The sequence below is a fragment of the Castor canadensis genome, chromosome 7, assembly GCF_047511655.1.
Source record: "Castor canadensis chromosome 7, mCasCan1.hap1v2, whole genome shotgun sequence".
Taxonomy (NCBI): Eukaryota; Metazoa; Chordata; class Mammalia; order Rodentia; family Castoridae; genus Castor; species Castor canadensis.
The window spans coordinates 40,991,666-41,019,570 of NC_133392.1; the positions used below are offsets into that span (position 1 = coordinate 40,991,666).

The 27,905-nt window shown below is 38.2% G+C and overlaps 1 protein-coding gene, 1 long non-coding RNA gene and 1 pseudogene across 4 annotated transcripts in view; all 3 read left to right on the forward strand.

Annotated features, from left to right (window-relative positions):
* The window catches only part of Lipa (lipase A, lysosomal acid type), a 51,306-nt gene that overhangs the window by 21,902 nt on the left and 1,499 nt on the right, over nt 1-27,905 (forward strand). For 2 of the 3 annotated variants that reach the window (XM_074078807.1, XM_020176867.2), the window contains 6 exons: nt 11,797-11,995; nt 12,632-12,741; nt 14,196-14,332; nt 18,554-18,700; nt 19,736-19,807; nt 26,333-26,404. In XM_074078807.1, the coding sequence (XP_073934908.1) occupies nt 11,797-11,995; nt 12,632-12,741; nt 14,196-14,332; nt 18,554-18,700; nt 19,736-19,807; nt 26,333-26,404 (737 nt within the window). The remainder of the gene's footprint in view (nt 1-11,796; nt 11,996-12,631; nt 12,742-14,195; nt 14,333-18,553; nt 18,701-19,735; nt 19,808-26,332; nt 26,405-27,905) is intronic. The other variant, XM_074078808.1, reaches the window with a different exon arrangement.
* On the forward strand, nt 577-8,394 carry LOC141424786 (uncharacterized). Its single transcript, XR_012449696.1, has 2 exons — nt 577-7,214; nt 7,678-8,394. It is a non-coding gene; the product is annotated as an uncharacterized lncRNA (long non-coding RNA).
* On the forward strand, nt 15,847-16,527 carry LOC109694734 (large ribosomal subunit protein uL16-like; annotated as a pseudogene).

Below are 27,905 nucleotides of genomic sequence, written 5' to 3' on the forward strand. Positions count from 1 at the left end.
ACTGGGATTAGTTTTAGACCAGTGTGCTAAATGTGTTACATTTATGCAAAGCATATGAAAATATTTTAAAGAAGTGTGGAGAATCCATCAAATTTCATATTTTCCTGAAAGTTTCAAAGGTCAAATTCCTTTGAGAATATGCTAAAATGTGTCCTTTCTTTGTTTTATAAGGAAGCATCTTACTTAATGAAATGTTTTGAACATTAAATAGATGGCTTCTGCTATTAAAAAATTATTAAATTTTTTGAATAGGTAATGTATTCACATAGTCCAAAATCAAAGAGAATAGAAAGATGCATAGTAAAATACCTCCTTTCTATCTTATTCCTTGTTTCATGTTTTTAAAAGTATCCTTTTGAAATTTTTTTCATTTTTAATTTTTTTATCTCCAAAAGTCTCATTAGAAGCAAATACAAACATGGATTCTTATTTTTCCCTTGCCTCCTTTTATTTATTTATTTTTTTAATTTTTATTTATTTATTTATTTATTTATTATTCATATGTGCATACAAGGCTTGGGTCATTTCTCCCCCCTGCCCCCACCTCCTCCCTTACCACCCACTCCTCCCCCTCCCTCTCCCCCCCACACACTCGATACCCAGCAGAAACTATTTTGCCCTTATCTCTAATTTTGTTGAAGAGAGAGTATAAGCAATAATAGGAAGGAACAAGGGTTTTTGCTAGTTGAGATAAGGATAGCTGTACAGGGATTGGACTCACATTAATTTCCTGTGCATGTGTGTTACCTTCTAGGTTAATTCTTCTTGATCTAACCTTTTCTCTAGTCCTGGTCCCCTTCTCCTATTGGCCTCAGTTGCTTTTAAGGTATCTGCTTTAGTTTCTCTGCATTGAGGGCAACAAATGCTAGCTAATTTTTTAGGCGTCTTACCTATCCTCACCCCTCCCTTGTGTGCTCTCGCTTTTATCTTGTGATCAAAATTCAATCACCTTGTTGTGTATGCCCTTGATCTAATGTCCACATATGAGGGAGAACATACGATTTTTGGTCTTTTGGGCCAGGCTAACCTCACTCAGAATGATGTTTTCCAATTCCATCCATTTACCAGCGAATGGTAACATTTCGTTCTTTTTCATGGCTGCATAAAATTCCATTGTGTATAGATACCACATTTTCTTAATCCATTCGTCAGTGGTGGGGCATCTTGGCTGTTTCCATAACTTGGCTATTGTGAAAAGTGCTTCCCTTGCTTCCTTTTAAATTCAAAAGTTGGCATAATATGCACACTCTTGTTCTTTGAATTTTTACTTAATATCTTGTATGATCTTTCCATGAATACATACAGCACTTATTCTATAGTAAGCATTCTATTAATGAGCATTTGTGCTATTTCCAGTTTTTTGCTAACAAATGTTGCTGCTGCAGTAAACCTTTTATGTGTATTAAGTTTATTGATAAGTTGTCTTTCCAGAAATAGAATTTTTGGGCCAGAAGATTATGAATTTGTGTTTTGATAGTTAAATTGCTTTGCGTGTGCACTTGTACTTGTAACTACTGCTCTCACTAGGAATGTATGGAAGTTCTTATAGCTTTGGCTTGTAAAACTGTATACATATGTGTGTGTGTGTGTGTGTGTATGTGTTTACATATATTTGCATATTTCCTTTTTTGTCATTTTATAGCCTAGCAAAACTGCAGTTTCTGATGCAGATTAAGGAACTGCTAGACAGACTAATTGAAATTTTAAACAGATATCAGAATAACAGATTTATTCAGTTATCTCTCCCAGTATGACCTGTTCTTTTAGGTTAAGGTAACTGGATCACTTTCTTGTCTTTAATTAAGGTTTCTTTTTTTTTTTTTTTGTGGTACTGGGGTTTGGAACTCAGGGCTTCACACTTGTTAGGCAGGCACTTTTACCACTTGAGCTACTCCACCAACCCATTTTTGTGATGGATTTTTTGAGATAGGGCTCGTCAACTATTTGCCTGGGCTGGCTTTGAACTGTGATCCTCCTGATCTCTGCCTTCTGAATAGCTAGGCTTACAGGCGTGAGCCACGGGCGCCTGGCTCCATTCAAGTTTTATGTGGGCAGAAGAACTTCTTTACCATGATTCCTTCCCGAATTGTTTTTCAAACAAACTTAAAAACCTTCTGTGATAATATGAACTTTGTATCATTATTTGCTTTATGCTTTCTCTTAATCTAGTCCAGTTTACCTCATTTTTCTTCCATAAATTCTAGGCATAATAAAGCATCTGATAATGTTTAAGTAGCGATAAGTTAATGTTTTGATATTTAATTGAGAAATTAAATGTTGAGAGTTTTAAAAAGCTTTGTAACTTTTTTTAAAACTAAACTTCCCGTTTATAAATGTGTTACCAGATGAGTGATGAGTTGCAGTACAGGTCTATCATTTTTCTTGTGCTCAGACAACACGAAGCAACTATTTTATGCTACAGTGAGCATATGATCTTTGTTTCCTTCCTTCCTTTTTTTTTTCTTTAAAGAACTGTAAATATTTCAGACTCCATGTACAGAAAAATAGACATTGATGTTATTTCTCATAAAAGCAGTTCACTGACTAATGTAATTGGTAAAGTGAGTCATTCCTAAAAGGTGCTGGGAATCTCAGTAAAACATGCTGAGTGAATGTGCCTCCTCTTCTTTTTCTGTTTCCACCTCCAGGCATCTCTTTCTATACAGCAGTTGCCAGGGTTCCCTGCCATATTTGTGTGTGTGTCACACTGTCCCGGGTGAAGGTGCTGTGTCCTGCAGTATGAGTAAGCATGAGTCTTGATATGCTTCCAGGTGCTGGGAGAAGCAATAGGAGACCCAGTGCTAGAGCTGGTCTGCGCTGACTCCTTTTGTGCTTTCATCCCTGTGAGTCTCAGAGTCTGTATCTCTCGTAACCATCGATTGATGTGGATGGTCTCAAAGGTCCCATTTAGTTGCTACATTTTCTATTTTTTGGGGTTATATTTTTTATTTTTTTGAGGGGGAGATGTGTTGGAGGATGGGGAAGTATATACTCTTGGTCTTCAGAATGGGGACCATAGACTGAAAGTACTCTAAGCTGAATCTGGCCATAGCAGTAGGTTCCCATCTTCTTTTCTCTGTTCCAAGTTTCCCGAGAGGATCAGGAACATGTATTTAATACCTGCTGTGAGCCAACCCCAGAGGGGATTTTTCAAGAAAATGTATAACAAATGACTCAGTTCTCTGAAGGAATTGTGATTTTCCTAAGAACTGCACAAGCGCTTTCCATGGTCCAAGACAAGCATGGGACAGAATGTACATTCAAGAGCAGTGTTATCAGCACTGTTACTTTGGTTCATTGAAAGCCAGCTAGTCAAAAAGAATACACAAAGTCCTTTGCACCCAAAATGGAGCTCATCTTCTTCTCAGTATGCCACTTGCCCTCCTAACTTCCTATTAATGGTACCATTACCCTTCCAAAGACCTAGTCTGGAAAGTACAAAATTCATTCTTTCTTCCTTTTCCCCTCCCTTCCCCTCCTCTCCCCTCCCCTTCCCTCCTTTCCCTTTCCCTCCCCTTACCCTTCCTTCCCTTTCCCTTTCCCTCCCCTTCCTTTTCCCTTGCAGTGCTGAAGGTTGAATCTTAGCCTTGCACAAGATAGGCAAGCACTATAGCATTGAGTGACCTCTGCCCTTTCAGGATCATTCTTCAAACTACTCAGGCAACTGTCAGGGCCTCTCTGGGTCACCCATGTTACATCCCTTTTGTTCATTTCTTTCTCTTTCTCCTGTTCCTGACAACACCTTACTTTAGGCTCTTATTATCATTTAACTGGACACCTGAATCAGCCCCTAAACTGGGAGAGGCTTGTGTGGCTTCTTTTTTAAAGGCTTCCCATATATTAAAGAAAAGGAAGAATTTCAAAATAGGAATAGGGAAATTTAGTCTGCTTATGTTTTAAGAAAATAATGCTTTTAGAACACATAAAATAATGCCACAATCCTTACTCTTTATAAGTAATTACTGGATGTGTTAAAATGTTATTCATTTATTGGAACCACATTCCCTAGAGACATATGAATTAACAACTGAATAGTGGGCATCCTGTTGCAGTGAGTCCTGTTGCAGTGGACTCCTCTGACAGTGTTCATAGCCTCACTTGGAGGTTATTGGAGGTTCTGTATAAACACAGGACTGGACCAAGTAGTATCTTTGCCCATTTCCTCTTGTACGTTCTGCCAGTCTCCCTGTTCTCATCTATCCTACATGTTTTTGCAAGATGAAGTTGCTTAAAGCCTAGCTATAATGATGTGATTGATAGGCCTCAATCTTCAGGGGCTAATGAATGGAGACACATGCCTGCCTTAACATTTTGTCCTAGCCGTTACCTGTATCTTTCACCCCTATTCTATACAGTAGTGACATTTAGCTGCTTGGAGCACATGCGTGCTGTTCTCACTGTTAAGCAACCTTTTCATCAAGTGTTGAGCTACTCTTGCTTTTTGCTAACTTCTTAAGGGAATTGAAATTCAGAAATTAATTATTTTTAGGGAAGTGGTTTTGTTTTCATCTGCTCAGTCTTATTGTAGAAAGTCAAGGAGTCTTAGTGCCAGACCCATCTTAGCTTGCTACTGGGGCCAAGAATTTGCAGAGCTTATATTTTTAACACACTCTTGATTCTAAGGCATCTGGATCTTTGTCTTCTAGATCAACACCTTCATTTTCTTGAGTGAGATGGCCAGGGTCAAAGAAGTAAAGACATTTGCCTCAGGTCACAGGGTAGTCACCTGTTCATTCTAACTGCAGATTCATTGTTCCTTGAATTTGAGAACATAGCCTTAGGTAATAAGTATTGAATAAGCTGGTCCCGTGATAGTCATGACATATGTTTTTTTTAGCTAAAACAAGGAAATGCTGGTTGTGCTAGCATTAAAAATAAAATTCATAAAGCAACAGCAGGAACAAGACAGGGTTTACTCTTTGCCTAACTAGAAAATTAACCAGTTGTCAAAGAAAGCACCAGAGTGGCACATTTGTGTCTAAAAAATTATGCATCTGATGGCCCACTGGGTGTGGTGACATTCTGGGCTGGGAAGGCCTGGAATAACTATAGGCAGTCTGCAGAAACAGGCTTTTCAATTGAACCCCAGGCAAAGGCTCCCCAGGGTTGGCCATTGAGTTATTTGAGTCATAACTGAAAATTCACAACATGACTTATGAGTTAAGTCTCTGGAAGGAAAGGCCATGGACCTGTGGTTTGCTTTGCTTATTTATTTTAGCATTCCAACTGATTTCTGATTTTTCTTTCCTTATAGAAACTCTTCCCTTCTAAAGAAATCACTTTTCAAAATAAATGCAGTGCTCTAGCAAGCTACAGTAGGCCTTGATAATCTGGCATATAATTCCTTGCCTCTGGTAGTGGTAGGATGAACAGATGTGGGTTCATTAATCAATGCCTGAACTTGTTGACTGGGGCTGAGCTCAGGCTTAGGCTTGCCAAGAACACCGATGGTGCACTGGGTAGGGGATTGCATTCAGACACTGGGCTATGTAAGTTGGTGCCAGCTATATGGTTTGTTTCATTTACTCAGGTTGGGGCTGGAACAAAGGGCCAGTGTAGAAAGGAAGAACATACGCTGCTCTGCTCCCTTCCCTCCTCCAACGTTCCTTCTCTTTCTTGTAGCCAGCTGTAGAATGTCACGAGTCAGGGACATTTCCCCAGCTACTCATACAGCTCAGGACCCTGGAGCTACCTATTCTGAATCTCTGTGTGTTCTTTTCATATTAGTTGAAACAATCAACAGTAATACATGTGACCTCTATCTTCTTCAGTCGATTTTGAGCTCTGTTGAGGTCAAGGCCTTTTCTGACTCATTTGCTTGATAATTGCTTCAGTTCAAGGCCTTAGTCTGACCATGAATGCTCCTGCAGACTTCCTGGATCTGGGTTGAGCAAAGCATCGCAATGTAATAGTGTTCCTTGCTCTAGGTCATATTTGGGTTAAGACTTCCCTATTTCTGGGCTCAGAGGTACCCACAAGCACAATTTGTGGGCTTACTGTGGAGGATAAAACTCGTTATGTTGTCTGGTGGTTAAGCCTTGGGCTGAAGTGTTAGTTCTACTACTTGAAGGAGCAGTGTGATCTTGGCAATTTACTTAGTTTCTTTGAGTTTTAGTTTCTTCATCTACTACACGGGAAGAATGATGCTTGTTATTTAATAGATTGTTGCAGTCAGGCCCATGAAGCATGTTACCCTGTATAGATGGAAGCTTGAGCATCTGTTTTTAACTTTTAAAGACTATGATGGATTTGATGGTGGGCTCTGATAATCTGCTTTACCCAGTGCTCCTCAACAGGGAGTGTATCCTAAACTATAGGAGAAAGATGCCAGGAAACTGTCAGGACTTATTTACCATGGGCAGAAGATGCTTAATAAAGGAATGTAATAGGCAGAACCATGCTTGCATATCACATGACAGTACATTCATCTCTGCCAGGTCACCCCCTGCGGGACTCCTCTCTCTGGAGCTCTCTTTTCTTTCTAAAGTTAGATAATTTCACAACATTCGGCCACCTTTGCAGCTCTGTGAACTTAAGTTGCTGTGATATGAATCTATCTGAAGATAGTCTATGGTGGTAGAGAAGGGCAAAGGAAGACAGAAAGGCAGTTTGGTCTGGGGATGGTGGACACTTTGGTGTTGCATGGCCTGGTTGGATTCCAGTCCACCATTTACTAATTGTATGTCCTGGAGTCTGATACTCTGTCTAAGCTTCAGGGTCAAGAAAGCAGGAAGAACGATGTAAATGGTCTAGCACCATCCTGACTACATGGCAAACTGTACAAGACGTTGTTCTGGAGAGTGTATATGGTGTGTGCATCTTGCTGTGAATGTGACTACACAGTGTTTTCTTTCCTTTCATTTACTCTTTTTATGGTGCTTTGAGGGTGGGGTGAACCCAGAGCTTTATGCATGCTATACCTGTGCTATTTACACACTGAGCTACTTCAGAGTATCCTGTGATATCCCCTGGCCTCTGGCTACTTTATCTTAATTAAGACTACTGGAGTTGGAGGTTTAATTATATTGATTTTCTTTCTTTTTTCCTCTTGCAGCCACCACTTATATCTAGCTGCTGCCTGTTAATTTCAAACACGTTCTGTGTCCCTTTTATAAGGACCCTTGTGACTACACTGGGCCCACCTGAAAATTCATGGTGATTGCTTCATCTCAAAATCCTTAATCACATCTACAAGGTCCCTTTTGCCATGCAAGGTAACATAGTCTCTTATTCCAGGAGTTAGGATGCAGCCATCTTTGGGGGTACATTATTCCACCTGCACCAACTCAGAGAGTCGTTAGGTGACTTACCTGAGATAATGCATGTGAAGTACATAGCACCATTCCTAACACATGATCAACACTGTGTCTTGCTGTAACTCGATTATATTGCTTGGGTTAAAGAATGTCAGTTCACTTTCACTTTATCTTTTTTCATAGTGCTTGTGTTCTAATAATATTTTATTACATTTCTATGTTTATTATTATTACTGTTATTTAATGGGCTTCCCATGCATTGGCCATTACTTCTTCTCCACTTTAGAAAAGGACACTTAACTTTATAAAAGTTGGGCAAATCCTAAATCTTTATAGCTAATGAGAACTAAGGTCTGTTTCATGCTGATACCCTCAACTCTGGCTTTCTTCCTCTTTACTCTTGGTTTTTCTTCTTCTCCAGACCTTATCTGGTTTCTCACATCCATTTTGGAGTGTGATAGGGTCACACTCCAGTTCCTTGGGAGGCAAGAAGAACTTCTCCACCTGTGAGTCATCTTCCTCCTGTGAACCATTTCAGTTCCAGAGCCTGTGTAATCCCCCTTCTCACTTCTACACCAAGGAGGCAGCATTGTGATGAACTGCCCCTGGGCTCCTGCTCACAGTCAGCTTGGTGCTGGCTCTTTTAGTGTTCATGATACAGTTATTTTATGTGTCTGAATGAAAAAAAAAAGGGTTTTTTTCTTAGTCCCCAGCTCTCCTAGTGCCAACTATAATTTGATGAGCGAATTTCAGTAATTGTCACTTACACTGAAGTTCATAATTTAAAAATTTTTAATGATTATTTTTTGTGGGGAGTGGATTATGAGAAGCCTATGAGAACTTGACAAAAGCACAGCTATGTCAAATAATCTGTAGGCTGAGTTGGCACAGCCCCAGCCGCAGAAGGGGGTGAGGGCAAAATGCAGCACAGCTACTTTTCCTAACATGTTTATGTTCACAGAGTAGCAATCACAGGTTCCTCCTGTTCCTGATAGCTACAATGTCATGGCCCCCCACACCCCAGAACTGTTGCTCCACCTTCTTGTTTGCACTGTGTATAATAAACTCACTGGAGGTAGATGAGGCTGTTGTGTGGCTCCATCAGAGCACCCAGCCCACCTGACCCCAGCTTTCTGATGTTTGTCTTCTGTCTTTTGTCCTTTCTCAATCTCCTGTTGCTCCCAGTTAGGTTTCTAGGACAAGAATTTTTCTAGTTTCCCAAACTAAATTAGACTCTTCCTCATTGAAGTCAGAGAGCCTGCTCATCAGATACTGTACAGTGTCTTGTATGTAGAACTTACATAGTAAATTTAGTCTTGTGATGTCGCACTAAAAATGAACATTTGAAGGCAAGTGAGGAAGGTCACCTGTGTGGCTCTACAACTGCACAAGGTTGCAATTTTATGGTTAGAAAATCATAGGAGTCATTTGGGAACCTCAGCTTGGGAGGTTCCACTATGTTACCTCCTTAAGGGAACCAGCACCCCCATGCTGCACAGCTTCAAGACATGCCATTCATGTTGTCATGAATGTGAACAGTGCTTTTGGAGCTGTCTATAGAGGAACTTGCATCAGAGGAACTGCCACTGAAAAACAACTTATTAGTTAACAAATGCAGTTGGCCTTCCATATTTGTGGACTTGACATCTATAGATTCAATCAACCACAGATTGAAAATAGTTAGAAAAAAATTTCATCTGCACTGGGCATGTACAGACTTTTTTTTCTTATCATTACTCCCTAAACAATACAGTGTACGATATATTTGCAAAGCATTTACATTGTATTAGGCACAGGTTATATAGAACTGCAAGTTATATGCAAAAGCTACACTATTTTATCTAAGGGATTTGAACATTTATGGATTTTGATATCTGTCTTGGAAGTCATGGAGCCAATGCCCTATGGATACTAAGGAACTGTTGTGTGTATTAGGGCACAAACAGAAATAAAAATGTGTCAATTCAATTTCAGTCTCATGATTCTGACAAATCATTCTTCCCATTTTTCTTTGATGTTCTCTCCTTCTTTCCATAGACAGACAGTATTTTTGAATATCTAGTCTAGAGTAGTCTATAATTTAGTGTTTGCCTTAAGTTATGCTATTAGATTTTCTGTTATCACAGTGCCTGTCATTGCTGATATTGTTGATGGCAGCTTAATTATTGCACCATATGGATTGCAATTAATTATTTGAGTTGGGTACCAGTGGCTCATGCTTGTAATCCTAGCTACTCAAGAGGCAGAGATCAAGAGGTTTGAAGCCAGCCCAGGCAAATAGCTCCCAAGACCCTATCTTGGAAATACTCAACCAGAAAGGGGCCCAAGTGGTAGAGCACTTGCCTTGCAAGTGTGAGGTCTTGAGTTCAAACCCTAGTACCACAAAAAAAAAAAAACTATAAAAATTATTTGCCCGTTTGCAAATTAGCTTATTTCCAGTGTCTTACTATTATAAAGGACGAGCAGAAGACACAGGAGTTCTTATTTGCTCACCTTGAACTATGTATCTGTTATTATGCTTCACACTTACCTATTTTTTTTTTTTTTGAGACAGGATTTCACCTAGGCTGGCCTTGAACTCTCAATTCTCCTGCCTTAGCCTCCCAAGTGCTGGCATTATAAGCATGCACCACCACATCTGGCTCAGTGATCTCATTTAATCCTCTGAATGGTTATTTATAAAACTGAGGCTGGTTAAACAGTGTTCTAATATGAGCTGATGTATATTGAATTCTTATTCTCTGTCAGACACTTTACTCAAAATTTTTCATAAAAATCTCACAGATAATTAAAGAGTGTTTAAGGTGTCACATCAGAACTCAGAAAGAAAAAATTTGAACCCAGGTTTTCTAACTCTAAAATTCGTGATCAGTATAATGTTAGCTCTATGAGGGTAGTGTTTTTTTCCGTATTATCTTTGTTCTTTGCTGTGTCCCCAGTACTAGCCATTTATTTATTTAAGCACATGTTAATTGTAAACAGGGATTCCACTGTGATGTTTTCATATGTGTTTAACACACTTCCCAGTGCTAAGAAGGATGCCTGGCACGTATTTGTGCTGAATGAAGATTTGTTTAATGAGAGACATTGAATGGTTTCAACACTGCAAGCAGCTTGAGTTCAGGTTTCTTTGGTTTTCCAAACCTTCATTTTTTTCCTGCTATTTCACTGTCTCAGGTAGAGGTGAATAGAAAATAGATTTACACACACAAATACACACACACTTTTATGAATTTATATATGTGTGATCTTTTTACTATTTAACATTTTTACTCCATTAAATTTTTTATTAGACTCTTGTTTTCTTCAGAACAATTTTACATTCACAGCAAAATCAAGCAGAAGCTGATGAGTAACCAAGGGCTTCTAAATTTTGTCAATTATGAATAAAGCTGTTATAAACATCGATATACAGATATTTCCCTCATCTCCTCACCCCATACATGCATAGCCACCCCTTTTATGAATGCCCCTCAATTATACGTTGGTTATAGTTGATGAACCTACATGGGTACATAATTATCACCCAAAGTTCATAGCTTACATTAGGGCATTTGTGGTATTGCACAGTGTGTGGGTTTGGACAATGTAGAATCATCTGTCCGCTACTATGGTAATATACAAAGTTTCTCTGCTCTGCCTATTTTCCAGTCCTTGGTAACCAGTGATCTTTTTGTTGTCTCCTTAAGTTTTCCAGAATGTTATATAGACTACACCCTTTGCAGATTGGCTTTTTCCCTTAGCAATATGCACTTAATGTTCCTCCATGTCTTTCCATAGGTTGATAACTCATTTCCTTTTAGGACTAGATAATACTCCATTCTCTGGCTATATACTAACATTTATTTACACATTCACTGGTAGAAGGACATCTTGGTTATTTGCAGACCTTAGCAATTATTAATAAAGCCACCATAAGCATCTACTTGCAAGTTTTTGTGTGGACCTAAGTTTTCAGCTCCTTTAGGTAAAATATCAAGGAGCATGACTGCAAGGTTGTATAGTAAGAGAATGGTTAGTTTTGTAAGAAACTGCCAAACTGTCTCACAAGACAGCTCTACCATTTTGCATTTCTATTAGCAGCAAACATAAGTTCCTGGTGCTATACATCTTCAGTGGCAGTTGACATTGTTAATGTCTTCAGATTTTGGCCATTCTAATAGGTGCATCTTGCTCTATGTGTGACTGTTTTTCTCTTGGTTTGCTTTGTTAGAAATCATTGTGGAAAATACAGTTACTAGAGCAAATTATAGAAACATCTCTGTATGTTCTTAAAATACATTAAATATTTTTGGGGTGGTTAAATTAGTGTTTTGTTACCAGACATGCAAAAATAGTTCAGTTTTGCTGCGCCCCTGTCAGTACTGTTTTAAAAAAATTGTTGCTAATGTTATATAGGTACAAAATGCTAACTCAACATTTTAATTTGTTTCTGTGTAACCATTTGCTTTGTTATCTTTTGGTAATTATCTGTTTAGCAAGATACCATGTTCATTCTGAAACTTGGGGCTGCTATCTCTTAAACATGAATGGTTTTCAGGTCCCAAACCAGTTGTCTATCTGCAGCATGGCTTGCTAGCAGACTCCAGTAACTGGGTGACCAACCTTGACAACAGCAGCCTGGGCTTCATTCTTGCGGATGCTGGTTTTGATGTGTGGATGGGAAATAGCAGAGGAAACACCTGGTCTCGGAAACACAAGACTCTTTCAGTTTCTCAGGATGAATTCTGGGCTTTCAGGTACATTGTAGTTGATTATGACATGGGTCTGTTTCTTGAAGTAGACACATGAGAATTCAGCAAAAGAGACAAATTTGTGAATAACTTTGAAATCTTATGAGAGGAGACTTGATGTCTCTTGAAGTGTATTAAATCTTCCCAGGAATTTAATAACTAGCAGCAAGGTAAACTATAAATAAATTATTGGGAGCTTTTACCAAAAGGCAGGCTTCAGAATATTGTCACACTATTTGTAATAGTGAAAAGCTGAAAAATTCTCAAGTGCATGTCAGCTGTGAATGGAATAAGTGTTCAAATACAGTGTGATATACTAAATAATAAAGTGAAGATAGATAATACAACTCATGTACCAACATGTGTGAAGCCAGATATGGAAGAGATATACTGCATAATCTTATTTACAAAAAAAATTCTAAAATGAGTGAAACTAATTTATAGTGTGAAGAATGAGGATAATGGTTACCTTTGGAAGGGAGTCCAGTCCTGTGGTCTTCTTGGAAATGTTCAGTTTTCTGAACATTTAGTTCTGGTTTACTTAGTTTGTGATAATTCCTCAAACTTCATGCTTAGTTTGTGTGTGCTGTTCTATTTTATGTACTATTTCAATAAAAGTGTTCCTTTTTTTTTGGATTATAGTTTTGATGAGATGGCAAAGTATGACCTCCCAGCTTCAATTAACTACATTCTGAGTAAAACTGGTCAAGAACAAATATATTATGTGGGCCATTCTCAAGGCACCACAATAGGTATGTATGGAATAAAGATTGGAATTAATACAATAGGTATGTACAGAATAAAGATTGGAATTGATGTGATGCCTTACTGCAGAGCAGACATTTGTTTTAAAAAGTGAAATATAAAAAGTGTAGTTCAAATAAAGGTTTGATTAAAACAGTAAGGAGAAATCACAGGATTTTGGCCTTCTATGGAAACTCAGACTACAGTATAAATTGGTAAATATGGTATATGGTTCTCTTAAAATTGAAAGAATTGATGTAAGCCATATTCTATTATGTATTTTCCCAATTAAGCAATATAGGGATGTGAGAGGGTAGAAAAAAGGAAATTTTCTAAGGTCAAAGAGTTCAAAAGAAAATATGCTATCTTTTAAAGTTAAGTGGGAGTGGGGATATACCTCAGTGCTAGAGTACTTGTCAACCATGCATAAAGCCCTGGGTTTTATCCCCAACAACACAATAAACAAACAAACAAATAAATAAGTAAATAAATAAAAGATAATAAAAAGTATAAAGTTAAGTAGAATGTAACTAACTACAAGAATGATAGATTACACTTTACAGTTTTTAAAAGCTATGTGTGTATTTTATTTATGCTGATTACAAAATTAATGCTCTTATTACAAAGAAAAATAGAAAATATCAAAGTTTAAAGAGATGAATTTCTCATAATCTAACAAGCAAGTTTCTGTCCTGAGGGGCTAGGGAACCGGTCCTATATTTATTTAATTCTCCTATTTCATGTTTACTATGGCTAACACCTTTGTGTTTGTCACGTGATGTTCTTAGACTACATTCTTACAAGGAGAATTAACTGTGTGAAAGGTATGAATGCTTTTTAAGCATGTTGATACATATGGTTAAATTGCCTCAGCCTCAGGAAAGTAGAGTTGGACATTCTTCATTTATATTTCTTCTTTCATGACTAATTTACTTGTGTCCTGTGCCATACTGTTTTCTAGAGTGACATTCTAGGATCAAATGGTAACAAAATGACCTGAGTGAAGGTTAAAGGATAATTTAAAGCCAGGGAATTCTAAATGTTTGCATTCCTTTTGAGTCTTTGCTGTCTATTTGAATGGTTTGTGAATTAGGAATAGAGGGAGGGGCAGGGGAATGAAAATGTTGGACTGAAGCTACAGAAATACTGACTTCTGGTTTGCATTGTTAAAGGAGCTGGGAAGATTTTCTTGTTCTCGGAACCTGGATTTCTTCTCATGCATATCTAGGTTTATATTCAGAACAAGCACCCAGCAAATACTTGATTTGCTAGTTTAGTTAAATTTAGTGCTTGAGCACACAGTTTAGAGGGTCCCTTTTCAAGTGCTTTGCCTCCTAAGGGCAATGCTACTTGGATGGTTCTCAGGTTGCCTCTGGAACGTGTCATGAATGACCCTTCTTGTGTTTTCTGAAAGAAAGTCCCAAAAAGTGGAATTCCTCTTATCTTCTTTTTTTTCCCACAGCCTTTATAGCATTTTCACAGATCCCAGAGTTGGCCAAAAGAATTAAAATGTTTTTTGCCTTGGCTCCTGTGGTTTCACTGAGTTTCTGTTTAAGCCCTCTAACCAAATTAGGACGACTGCCAAGTCTTGTCATTGAGGTATGTGGTTCACCCCCCCCCCCGCCCTTTTGCCCTTTTTCTCCCCTCCCCACAAATTTCCTCTTTTAGAGCTGAAGAGTTGCCTATTTCAGGGAGAAACTGTGACATCCTCCTCTGAGTTTGCTATTAGTGTAGCAGTGGGTTTTTCCCTTCTCTCCTACTTCCTATGCCAGGGGAACCTGGTGAGGAGGGTTGCAGGGGGAGAGCATTAACTATACACTGTAGCTGTGGGTACTCATGGCTGACATGTTAGTCCAGCTCTCTACCCACCACCCAAAGAGAGCATGAGAGAGTGCGAGAAAGTAATTTAAACATTCATAGTGTTGCTGTACACAGCAGTAGACACAGGAGACAGGAAATGCACGATTCTCACGGCCCATCTGTAGCCACATTAAGGGTGATCTAAAGTCACTGTTTTATCATATTTTATAGTATGACCCCTAAACGCTCAGCCCTAAAGCTATGTAGCTCCATGCTATTCAAGGAGGAAACGACACTCATGAGAATGTGTTTCAAGTCCACTGAGACCAGGTGGATCATTATTACAGTGTTATATGTTTTATAAATATGTACACACTCATATAGAAAGATATACAGGCATGTACCATGTCATGTGTTTTTGTCAATGAGGGACCACATATTGGATGGTGGCCCTGTAAGATTATAGTGGAGCTAAGAAATACCTATCATTTAATGAGGTCACAGTTTGACACATTATTCACACATTTGTGGTGGCGCTCATGTAAACAAACCTACTGTTCTACCAGTTATAAAAAGGACACCACATACAATTATTATGCATAACATATAATACTTGATAATGATAATAAATGACTGTGTTGCTGGTTTGTGTATTTACTGTACTATTTTCTCAATTATCTTAGAGTGTGCTCTTTCTACTTATAAAAGGAAAGTTTACCCGAAAGCACTATGCTGTGCTGTGCTCCTCATTTATCTCATGTTCATGATAGTAATTAAAACCATGTATAACATAATTCTAGGCGATTTAAGACTTTTGGTAGGGACTATACTCTGATCCCAAAACTTGACACTCAGTCTGGCGTGGTGGTATATAGCTATAATCTTAGCTATTCTGGAGATGGAGACAAGAGGGTCACATTGAAGCCAGCACTGTGAAATCGAGACCCTATCTGAAAACAAATTAAAAGCAAAAGGACTTGGGGTGGGAAGGGGGATGGCTCAAGTGATAGAGTACTTGCCTAGCAAGCAAGAGACTCTGAGTTCAATCTCTAGTACCACAAAAACCAAACCAAAACAACACTGACATTCACATAAAATGAGAGCACTATCATGTTAGTTCCTTTTCTTTTAACTGCTGCGTAGTATTTTTTACTATAGAGAACTACTGTTTATTTAGTCAGACTGCTGTGCTATACATTTTTGCCCGTTTAAGGAAATAGCCATACAGTGGATAAGGAAAAGTAAAATTGCTGTAAAAGAAAATATATTTATCTCTTTTCCTTTCACATGCTGCCAAAGATCCTGGTGTTACCATGGGTTGCTTCGCCACTCAATGTTACCAGTCTTGTAAGAAAAACCACACCCAAAATTGTGCTTTTGCTGAGGCCAAGATCCGCATCTTTGACCTGGGGTGGAAGAAGGCAAAGTGGACGAATTCCCACTTTGTGGCACATGGTGTCTGATGAATGAGGAGCTCTCCTCTGAAGCCCTGGAGGCTGTCTTTATTTGTGCCAACAAGTACATGGTAAAAAATTATGGCAAAGATGGCTTTCATATTTGAGTTCGGCTGCACCCTTTCCACATCATTTGCATCAACAAGATGTTGTCCTGTGCTGGGGCTGACAGGCTCCAGACAGGTATATGGCATTCCTTTGGGAAACCCCAGGGCACAGTGGCCAGGGGGCACATGTCCATCTACACAAAGCAGCAGATTAAGGAACATGTGATTGAGGCCCCACACAGGGGCAAGTTCAAGTTCCCTGGCTGCCAGAAGATCCACACCTCAAAGAAGTGGGGCTTTACCAAGTTTAATGCGGATGGATTTAATAGCTGAGAAGTCGCTCATCCCTGATGGCTGTGGGGTCAAATACATCCCTAATCGTGGTCCCCTGGACAAGTGGCGAGCCCTGCACTCATGAGGGCTCCCCACTGTGCTGTCCCCTCCTTAATCACCTTAATTATGTGCCACAATAAAAAAAGAATATATAATTTAATTTAATCCTGTGAAGAGTTTAATTTAGTAGTTCTAAATGCATTTTTTAACTAACTTCATCCTTGGAGATTATAATTTAGTAGCTTTGTAAAAGCTCCATCCCATCTCACTTGGCTGATGGTGTTTGATAAAATCCAGAGTGGGGTCCAGGGATCTGGGCTTTTACAAAACACTTTCTGTGATTTCTGATATAGACTAAAATGGTTTGGAATTTGGGAACCACCGTTTGAGGCTATAGTTCTTTATAATAAACTGGAAGGGTAAAAAAGTGAATGAATAAATCTTCATAAAACCTTTGAATTAGCTGCTCTAAAGAATATATGCTGCTTTTGTGAAAGTACAGCATTCTCTGTAATCCTTTTTTCAAAATATAAAGGCATAAATTATAAAGATATCAAAATTAATATGAGAAAGTCTGCAAATGTTTAAGGTAACTTCTTTCCTATCTATCATCTTTCTATCAATACACTGTGTCAAGTGGAGGTAATCCACAGAAGTATTCACACCCTTCATCACTTGAATGAAAAGCTTGTTTTATTGTGATTTAGTCCTGTGATGCATCAGCCTCATAATTTGGGTTTAGTAAAGAGTTTCAGAAATACGTGCAGTTGTTACATGTGACCCTTAAGAAGATATAAAGCCACATGTGGGATTTACTTCCTGGTTGTTTCTCCCCAGCTAATTCTAGTGTTTTTAGTCTGGGGAACATTCAAGAAGACCTGATACCTGTCTTTAGATACTGATTAATTGTCTAATTTGACAAAAATCACAGATTGTCTGTGGGCAGCCACATTTGCTGGAAGAAATGTTGAATTCATATAATATTATGCATTCAAATTAGTAGAATATTTACATTGCAGTCTTGATAGCTGATATTTTAAGGAGAGGGGAAAAAAGGAAGTTAGGCTATACAATCTTATGGATTAGTGACAAATGAGAACAAGTAGTGGTTACAACAGTATTTAGGCTGAGTATAAGCTTTCAAGTTTTCCACAGTTCTTAATACTCTCTAATCATCCACTCTGAAGCAGGGCATAGCATTTTCCATTTACAGTGTTGCTCATTTATATTTACATGTCTACCTGTATTATCTTGCTGGGTCGTGAGGATGACCTGTTCTATGCCTCATCTCTACTGATGGTTTGCTGGCCATCTTTGGTCTTCCTTGGTGTATAAAAGCATCATTCCAACTCCTGCCTTCATCTTCACTTGATGTTTTCTCTGTGTCTGTATCTCTGCCCCTGTCCAAATTTCCCTTTTCTATAAGGTCACCAATCATATTGCATAAGGGCCAAGCCTAATGGCCTTATTTAACTTGATTCATTGATAAAGACTGTCTTCAAATAAGGTCATGCTGAAATACTAGCAGTTAAGACTTCAACATCTGGTTTTTAGGGGAGACATAATTTAATCAATAAAGCTATTTTTGTAGTCATTTGAGTTTCTCATTCTTGCTTGTCCCTCTGGTGGGTAGACATGAGCAAGAGTATAAAGAGTCAGATTTGAGTTTAATATAAGGAAGACCTTTCTCCGATTTCCTGTTACACTGTACATGAAGATCTGTCTTGAGAATGTAATGATTGACTGTTAGTAAAAATGTTTTTGAAAAAACAACAGGCAGTGGATTGAATTTGGCCCATATTGGATTAGATGTATGCACATCCGGTAGACATTGCTGATCAAGTGCAGCCTTGACTGTTTCTCAGAAGTCATGTGGACCCTTCAGAGACAAACGTAACCTGTTTGGTGATAATCCTGGGATGAGTGGTCAAGACCTTTTCTCTTCGTAAAAGTGGGCTATAGACTTGTTTAATTTTCTGTACTTTGAGAATTTAATAAATCAACATCTCTAACACATTGATTTAGCCTATTGAACCTGTTGAGTAAGTACCTGGTTTGAATGTTCATTGGCTGCTCTTTTGCTCCTGGAGCCACTGGTGGAGACACTTGCAGGTCTGTGTTTCCAAATGGATTTTGGAGACCTGTACACCAGAACAGAAGTCTTGGATTTTTTTTTTATTTTGTAGGACTTATTTGGGCACAAAGAATTTCTTCCCCAGAATGCATTTCTGAAGTGGCTGAGTACCCATGTTTGTACCCATGTTATTCTGAAGGAGCTTTGTGGAAATATCGCTTTTCTTCTGTGTGGATTTAATGAGAAGAATTTAAATATGGTATGCATAGAAATTAGTTTATACTTTCAGTGATTTTATCTGCGAATGTGTTTATTTGTGTTGGATGATGTAGCAGACACAGCATGGCCTCATCAGAGTACCAAAGGGTCAGTCTTTTGTATAATAGGCACGAGAATTAGTTTCAGCAAGTGCCAGCATACCATCTCCCACTGTTCTTACACTAGCTGTTGCCAGCTTCCTACACTGAACCTACATGGAGACTATTGAACAGGAGAATCTGTCACTATTTATGCCATAATTTTTATGGGTTTATTATAGGATTTGTTTATTTTAACAAATTCCATGTGCATTTAAGTTTGAAGTATCCATATATATTTATATATATATATATTTATATTTATATATATTACACATATTCATATATATGGACATATGTATATATATGAGGTTATTTATGTATTTATTTGTTTTATAAAATGTAAACTCTTGATCAATAATATGCTTGTACTGCTAAATATATTTACAATTTGTACTGTTTGTAATGTTGCATTTTGAAAATAGGTTTTAAAATCCTGAAACAAAGTCAGGCATGGTAGTGCACACTTGTAATCTCAGTACTTGGGAAGCTGAGGCAGGAGGATCATGAGTTTGAAGCCAGCCTTGGTTATGTAATGAAAATCTGTCTCAAAAAAAAAAAAAGTCTGGAATAAAGTCTGGGCTATCAGGAATTTTTTTTTCTCTAGGTAATTTTTTAAAGTGATACTAACTTTTGTATTTTTTCTGATTATTAAAGAAAGTTGTGATTGCCTCTTAAAACTGAGAAATTCAAAGAGCATAAAGAATAAAAATAACTTGCAACTGCAACCTTTACAGATGCACATTTGCTTATTATTGCATTTTCTTCATAGGTACTCTATGTATTTGGTGGCCTATATTTTATAGGACATATTTGTAGTCATAAAATTTTTTCCAGACTGATCTCATATATTTGAAACTATGGCTCCATGAATTATGATCCATAATATGAAGCTATGAATTCTTTCTTTTTTTAATCTCACCATGTTTATCTTACAGTCTAGAGTGGACGTGTATACGACACACTGTCCTGCAGGAACTTCGGTGCAGAACATGCTACACTGGAGCCAGGTAGGCCTTCCAGGAGTGCAGCTGGGTTTGTGTAAGATCAGTGTTGGAAAGGCTCATGGATTCATTGAAGCACCTATCTCAAACCTTTCAAAGATAAGCTGTTTACAAATCTGATCTGGTTTTCTTCGGCAGGGTCCTGGGTCCTTGTCAGTGTGTTTGTGTTGTTTTCATTGTGTTCTGTGAGCACACTATGTTGTGTTTGAGTTCACCGAACAGTTTTCAGGGTTGACTTTTTTCTTCTGCCTCCGTTCCCCTTCCTTCTCCTTCATTTGAATCTCAGATTTATATATTCCCTCCCTACCTTCTTTTTCTTCCACCTCCCATCTGTTTTCCATTGAGTCTTAGATTTTTATTTCTGTGTTGTTTCTTAAAACATTATTTTAGAGCAGCTTTGGTCACAGAAGCTGTATTTAGTATTGAACTCTGAGCACAAAGTGCCTGGAACATCAGTGAATAAACCAGAGCAAACCAATCATTAATATGAGTGGGAGTTGTGAAGTTTTAAAATAGAGTTCTGATCATTTTATCACTAAGGGAATGTATGTCTATTCTAGAAAATTTAGAAACTACATTTAGACAAAAGGAAAATTATCTTAAACTGAAAGTAAAATTATTCTATAAACCCTGAACAGAGACAAGAAATGTTAATTTAGAGATGTGAAATATATTTAGAGAATGAAATGTATTCTTCTATATACCTCTTGCTTATATATCATTTCAGAAAGAAGCAATTAAAGATAGAAATGATGAAAAAACAGATTATTTTTCTCCTATTTATTGTTTTATAACTTTTTCTAATATGTTAGGGACTTATTTTCTTCTCAAGACATGTTTTTGGGAATTTTTTCCAGCCAACTTTATCTTAAATATGAAATAATTTACTGTTTAAACTTAAAACCAGGATGCTGGAGGTGTCTTGGACAGTAATTTCCAAGCATGAGTCAGGCACTGCTTTCATCAGAATTACTGAATTGTTTTTAAATGTACATCTTTTAATAAAACATTGCTAAAAAATGAAGTAATGAGACTTGAGTTTTCTAGAGTTTGTGAATTATAGTCACGTAGTATATATTTGTTTTTGTCTGGCTTTTTCACTCAGCATAATTATTTTGAGGTTTGTCAGTTCTTTTTATTCCTGAGGAGCCTGTATTTCTGAAAAATCTATCTAGCAGATTCTTCTACCCAACTGAGTTTGGGAGTCAGTGGTTGGCGTGGTAGGTATGTGTGCTATTACTACTTTCTCAGAGCCATATCTGTGAGAATCATGGTTTTAAACACTTAACATCAGACCCTCTACAAGCCTTCCTGTCATTGTAGTGAGAGGAAGGCTAAAGGTCAGAGTTTGCTGTGGCTTAGAAGAAGGACCACTGGAATGCAAGTTGTTCATACCATGCTGACAGTTTGTGTTTATAATCTCTTGTTTTCTTCACACCTTAACACCAAAATTCGACTATATCCATGTGTGTTCCCCACACCCCAGTACTGGGGTTTGAACTCAGTGATTATACCTTGAGCCACTCCACCAGCCCTTTTTGTGTGATGGGTTCTTCAAGATAGGGTCTCATGAACTGTTTGCTTGGGATGGCTTTGAACCACGATCTTCCCGATCTCTGCCTCCTGAGTAGCTAGGATTATAGGGGTGAGCCACTGGCGCCTGGTTATCCATGAGTGTTTTTACCTGCTTACCTAATGGACATGTCTCAGAAAAGTCACCTCGGGGGTTAATGTACACCCAGAGACACCGGAGGAAGACAGAGCCAGATTGAGGGTGGATGCTGAGCTGCTCACTAGCTTAGTGATCACCAGCAGCCCATGTGTGTATACTACATATCTCAGCAAGGTAAAAGTGGCCACCAGACCTGTGCTTGCAAGTGCCGCTGGGAATGCGGAAACCACAGCTGTCCTGAGACTGGCCTACTTTGTATTGCAGAATGATATTGCTTCAGTCTTCTGTGTCCCAGGCTTCCTCTGGGTTTGTGGGAAAGCAGTTGGCTTGGCTACCAGCCAAGCTAGTTTCTGCTGTGATTCTAAATCCTTTTATCAAGCAGCTGTCCAGGGTCAAAGGTTGCAGGCTGAGGGCCAGAGCCCTGCTCTCTGGCCCAGTAGTGACCTTGAGGCTTTTGGTACTAATATACTAGAATGTGCTGGATGAATGATTTGAAACAGGAGATTTGTGTAGGACCAAGAGTCTCTGCTTAGGTATTTAGCCAAAGGGAAGGTCTGATTCTTGTCTTACTAAGCCAATGAATGAACTTCACAGACAATGAGAGGAAATAAAGGGAGTTTATTGAGATAGAAAAGTATAGCGTGGGAGAGTAGAGCCCACAAAGTTGAAGGTTGGGGGCTTTCAAAGAGAGGGTGAAGAAAGACAGAAACTCCTGGGGCACTAGAGTGGTCCAGAAAGACTGAGCCATGGCAGTTGTATGTATAAAGGCTTTTATGTAGTCTTTTGGTGTGCTTTTGGGACAGACCTTGCAAGTCCCTGAATACAGTTCTCTGATAGTTGGGCACCCGATTTTTTTCTTATAGGGTCCTGGCACTCTTTTTCTTTCCTTCCCTCTTGACCATCTTTATCTCCCTGTCTTGGGCCTTGAGGTTAGCTACATACTTAAAATTTAATCTACTCTTAATTTAAAAGTAATCTTAATCTTAAATGTCATCTTAAATGTCAGCTAGGTCTGGCACTGAGTTTACACAGGTGTACTTAAGACAATTGGCCCAAACCTAGGAAATCATCCCAGAGGCTAAAAAATCCCAAAGCTTTAACAAACATCCCAACTTTAAAGTCTAACCCTATCTTCTCTCCCTTGAAGTGACCTGCCAACCTGCTGAAAGTGCAGTTCTTTCCCAGTTAACTCTACCACTACTTTTGTTATAATCTTTGTGACTTGCTTGCATTCTTTTCCTGCCGGGTGCAAGACCCAAGACATTTATTAGTACTATTTTTTTCAGTAACATACTTACTGACTTTAATTGCTCCTTTATGGCCCCCAGCCCTAACTGTCTGAGATCAAACTGGCTCCTAACAGGTTTACTGCGGAAGGCAGCTTCACCCTTTGCCCTTCTGATCACGGTGCCATCCCTCTGTCATTGCAAGTGCTGTTTCCAGTGTTCTCCCTTGGTGCTCCCTCTTCTGAGGCCACCACTCTCCAAGAGGCAGCCTTGGTCCTGCTGGGAAAGGCTTCTCCTGACGTGGGTAGGGCCTGGGGTGGAGTTTGAAGGTTCCTCTGGTATGAGTTTGGGGGTGCCCTCTGAGTCCATTTAATTTACAGTATGTTCAGAAGTGTTTTTTTTTTGTTTTTAATAGTTCATCAATTAACAATTCAAAAACCTTGTTCTGCACATTTAAATCTAGTGTACAAATCTTCCCATTTTCTTTACAAACTAATGAATTTCAGAGATACCCAAGTCAAGCCTGTTGTTTTTATGTTACCCTACCCTAGTGCTACACAGAGCCTAGGTGTTTGCTCCTGTTAGAAGGATGTGGGTCTTAACATATCTTTACATATTGTTCACAGCTACTTAAGGCGCTACTCTTGGGCCTATCCAAGGCCTGTAGAGAATCTTGAATTCCTGAGGGTGTATTCTTGGGATCTGCTTTTATTAAGGACCTCAGATCATTCTGGTGTCCTTTATTGTTTGAAACTGAACTGCAAACAAAAACAAAAGTGAACACTTGATTGGCTTTTTTTTTTCATTGTAAAAAGTTCAGTATAATTTTTCTTGTTCATATAATATATGTTTTATGAATTTTGAAAAGATACATGAGTGAAAGAAGAAAAAATCACTATCACTAAGAAATAACCATTAATATTAGTGATTATTAATATTTTGGTATAATCTTATTTTTAATTTATCATGTTCATTACAAAAACAGAATCATATTGTGTGTACTTTTTAGAAACTTTTTCTTTCTCTTTCTTTTCTTTGACATAGTCTCACTGTGTAGCCCAGGTTAGCCTCAAACTCTAGATCTTCCTGTCTCTGCCTCCTCAGTGCTGGGATTACAAGTGTGTACCACCATGCCCAGATTTGAGTAACTTTTCATTTACTTAAGTAGCATTGTATTTTTAGACACAGGCTAAGTTGCTGTATCAGAAACCCCCAAATCTAGCTGCTGAAAATATACTTTATTTCTTTCTCATAATGCAGTTCAGAGAACAGTGTCCTGGGCTCATGGTAGAGGAGGATGTGACTGTGTTTGAGGGCATGCAGGGTCTCTTGGGGACTGTCCAGGGAAGATGGCTTTGCATAAAGGAGATTATAGCAATATGGCCCATCCTGGCTGCTCCAGGGGATGAGGGCGTGGTTTCTCTCCTGGCAGTCCTGTGCTTTTAGTAAGCTTTAGGGATTCCATTACTGAAAGGAAGAGGCAAGAATGGCTCTTAGAAGACAGTTAATCTCTGTCATAATAAAAAAAAAAACACCTCCCAGCTTAGTAACTGAATTTTAAAGATATTCATGCACAGTTAGGTAAATTTTAGTATCTTTATTTTTTGCTATTTTTTTTTTGCAATAGTGAACCATCCTGGGGAAAATACCCTTGTATTATAGATCTGTCCTTATACATAAGGAAGATTATTTTCTTAGGAGGCTACGTTCATAGATGTAGGCTGAATGGTGAGAAGGTAGGCATATCTTCAAGATTTGAATTCATATTATACTTTCAAAAAGTTTAACCTACTTACATTTCCTTAGCATTCAAGATCTAAAAATAGTTTTAAATGTTGCTTTAAAACTGTTTTAATTCTATAAGCATTTCCTCTTGGTCTTTACATTTGATTATCATAGAAGTACATGCACAGAGCATATTCAGTTTCACTTAGTATGATTTATGGAAATTATTTATAAAGTTTCCTGCTTATATTTTATTATATTTATTTTGTGACAGTGACATACTGCTTTCTATTTGATATAACATAGCTATTATTGAATACTAGCTTATTCCCAGATTTCTGTTTCTGTAAATAATCTTACACTCTGTCCTTGGAGATGCCCTCTGAAGTGGGTAGCGTGAGCCCTAAGTGACTATAAGCAGGAAAGTCAAGTTCAGCCTGAGTTAGAATACTCTGTGTTCCATACTCACTCCTGGTGCTTTACGTAAGTGCAGAAAGACATGCGTGAGGAAGTAGGAACTGGTATCGGCATACCATGGCAGAACCTTTCACTTTGGTGTCTTATCCCTGACAATTAGACACAGAAGTACTGAAAGGTGCTGAAAATCTGTGCTTTGTTAAATGTGTATCAGGTATTTAGTATCTGTCATTTGCAATGGCAAAGGAAAATGGTAACTATTTCTCCTTCAGCATCAAACAGTAGAATCTTAGGCAACTGTTAAGAACTGAAGCTTCACATAAATCAAAGGCATTTCTGACAGACTGTGTAGGTTTTTTTGTTTTTTTAAGCCAGGCGCCACCATGTGGCCAAACTTGCAGTTTCTGATTCACTTAGTTCCACCAATTTGAGGTTTAGGTTTTGACTAACTTTTAATTTAGGAGTGTAATTCATAGAGGAAGTATGAATATATATTATTTCAAATTTCAAAAATAAGTGACTTTTTGTTAACATGTGTATCATACTCTTCTAAATATGCATAAATGTAAATTTCATACACGGTATCACTCTTGTAGCTCTAGTATCCCTAACTAGATAGAACTGCATGGCATGAACTACAATTTAATGAGTACATACAAGATCTTAAGAAAAGGTATTCAATAAATAAAATACTAAAAAAAGTAACAAATAATATAGCTAGAAAAGTCGGATAGACATACATAGGAAATGCAGTTACGTATATGTACAATATACAGGCATTTCTTAACTGTCGTGTGTCTTCAGAAATGTGTCAGTAGTCAGTTTCTTACACAAACTGAGATGGCTGTGTTGTCACTCAGTGATATAATCCACTGCAGTATATTTAACCCATCCTTGTCTGAAATGCCTTTATGCATCTATATCTCCAAGCAAAATTATTACTCTCTGAGAAATTTAAAAAGAAAATATCAGTGGAAAAGATTTGCATAAAGCTCATCGAGGTGAGGCATGATGGTATATACTTGCAATCCCAGCTCAGTGGAAGGCACAGATAGAATTGCTGTCTGAAGCTGGCTTCAGGTAAAAATATGAGACTCTATCTGAAAAATGCAGCTAACGCAAAAAAAGCTGGAGGTGTGGCTCAACTGGTTGAGTGCTTGACTAGGAAGTGCGAGGTCCTGAGTTCAAATCCCAGTACTGCCAAAATAATAATAAAGATCATCTAATAGGAGCATCTGTGGGTCCAGTGTAATCAAAAGCATTTGTGTATAGCAGCTTTCTTGAGTCATTTAGTAGTTATTTTTTTTCAATCATACAGTGAGAAATTGAACCAGGCAGTAAAAGAGAATAAAACAATCTCATTTTATTCTAAATAAATTCTGGATTTTTGTATAAAGTTGGTTGCTGACGATATGGCTAGCTCCAACAACCTATGATGTTGTCTTAATCTACAGTGTCAGATAACTTTTCTCAAATTTTCTTCCTTTTTAGGCTGTTAAACTCCAAAAGTTTCAAGCCTTTGACTGGGGAAGCAGTGCCAAGAATTACTTTCATTACAACCAGGTAAGGTTTTCAGTCTTTTAATTCAGATGGCTCTGAAAACTCATTGAGGAAGCCAGTCTGGGTTATCAAGATTCTGTTTGGGCTCAGCTGCTGAAGGACATCCTTGACACAGTTGACTGGGTAGTGTTTGCTAGCCCCACCTCCCCAAGTCCACTCCAGAGCCACCCAGGTTGGAGTTGTGGGCTAAGCCTTCTCTCTTCATCCTTTCCCCAGCTCTAAATAAGATCCATCACTGTTATGTGTTATTCAGAGTGCTCATGAACACTTACTTTAGAATCAGGTAGTCTGAGTCTATTGCTGCCTGCAGCTGTAAAGCCTTGGTCACATTACATTGATTTTTTTCTTCTTCCCTATACAAATAATACTGACAGTTTTTGAGCCCGAGTATACTGAAGTGTCAGATACTTTCTCTGTGTTTTCTCATTTAATTCTCATAATAATTCCTGTGATGTAAACAAGATTATCATTGATTTAAAGATGAGAAATCTGAGGCTTAGAGAATTTCTATGACTTGTTTTATACCCAAAAGGAGAAAGTAGACGTGTCTGACTCTGAAGCCCCTTCCCACCTACTTGGTTCAGTGCTGCCCTCACTGGGGATTAAACAGACCTCACTGACTCAGGATAGGGTAGCCCCTCCATAGTTTGCATTCTTTCATTGTGGGTTAGATTTCTTTTTGTTCTGATAATGGCAACCTGAAAAGAATGCTGACAGTAGTTTTCTTTTTTTTTATTATTATATTATTGTTGTACTGGGGGTACACTGTGACATTTACAAAAGTTCTTTCAGGATATCATAGTTGAATTCATCCCCTCCATCATTTTCCTTTATCCCCCACTTCATTCCTGGAATATTTTCAACAGTTCTCATTTTTCCATTTTCATTCATGTGCACATAATAGTCCCATCACATTCACCCTCCTACACCCTTTCCTTATGTCCTCTTCCTCCCACTGGATCCCTCCCCCAGACAAGATCTGTTTTACCTTCCTGTTCTCTGTTTTCTGGGAAAAAAAGACATTTTTGTTTAAGAGAGCTATACAGGGTATTTCATTGTGACATTTCCATATATATGTATATAACCATAATTGGTTCATCCCCTCTGTTTTTTCTCCTTTCTACATTAGTCCCCTTCTTATGGTAACTTCAACAGGTTTACAAATTCTGTATCCATTCTTGTATAGGAAGTACATCAACCATATTCACCTTCTTAACTTCCTTCTTTTACCCTCAGCCTCTCATATGTGACCTGCCTTTATTGTGACCTGTTTTTCATAATATTGCTTGTATTTGTATTGGATGTGTATTCCGTATATGAGAGAAAACATGCAACATTCAGCTTTTTGAACCTGGCTAAAAACTTAAGATGGTGTTCTCCAGTTCCACCCATTTACCTGCAAACAACAAAATTTCATTCTTCTTTATGGCTGAATAAAATTCCATTGTATATAAATACTACATTCTGAAAGTGATTTTCGAAAGTTAGTATCTTATTCTCAGAT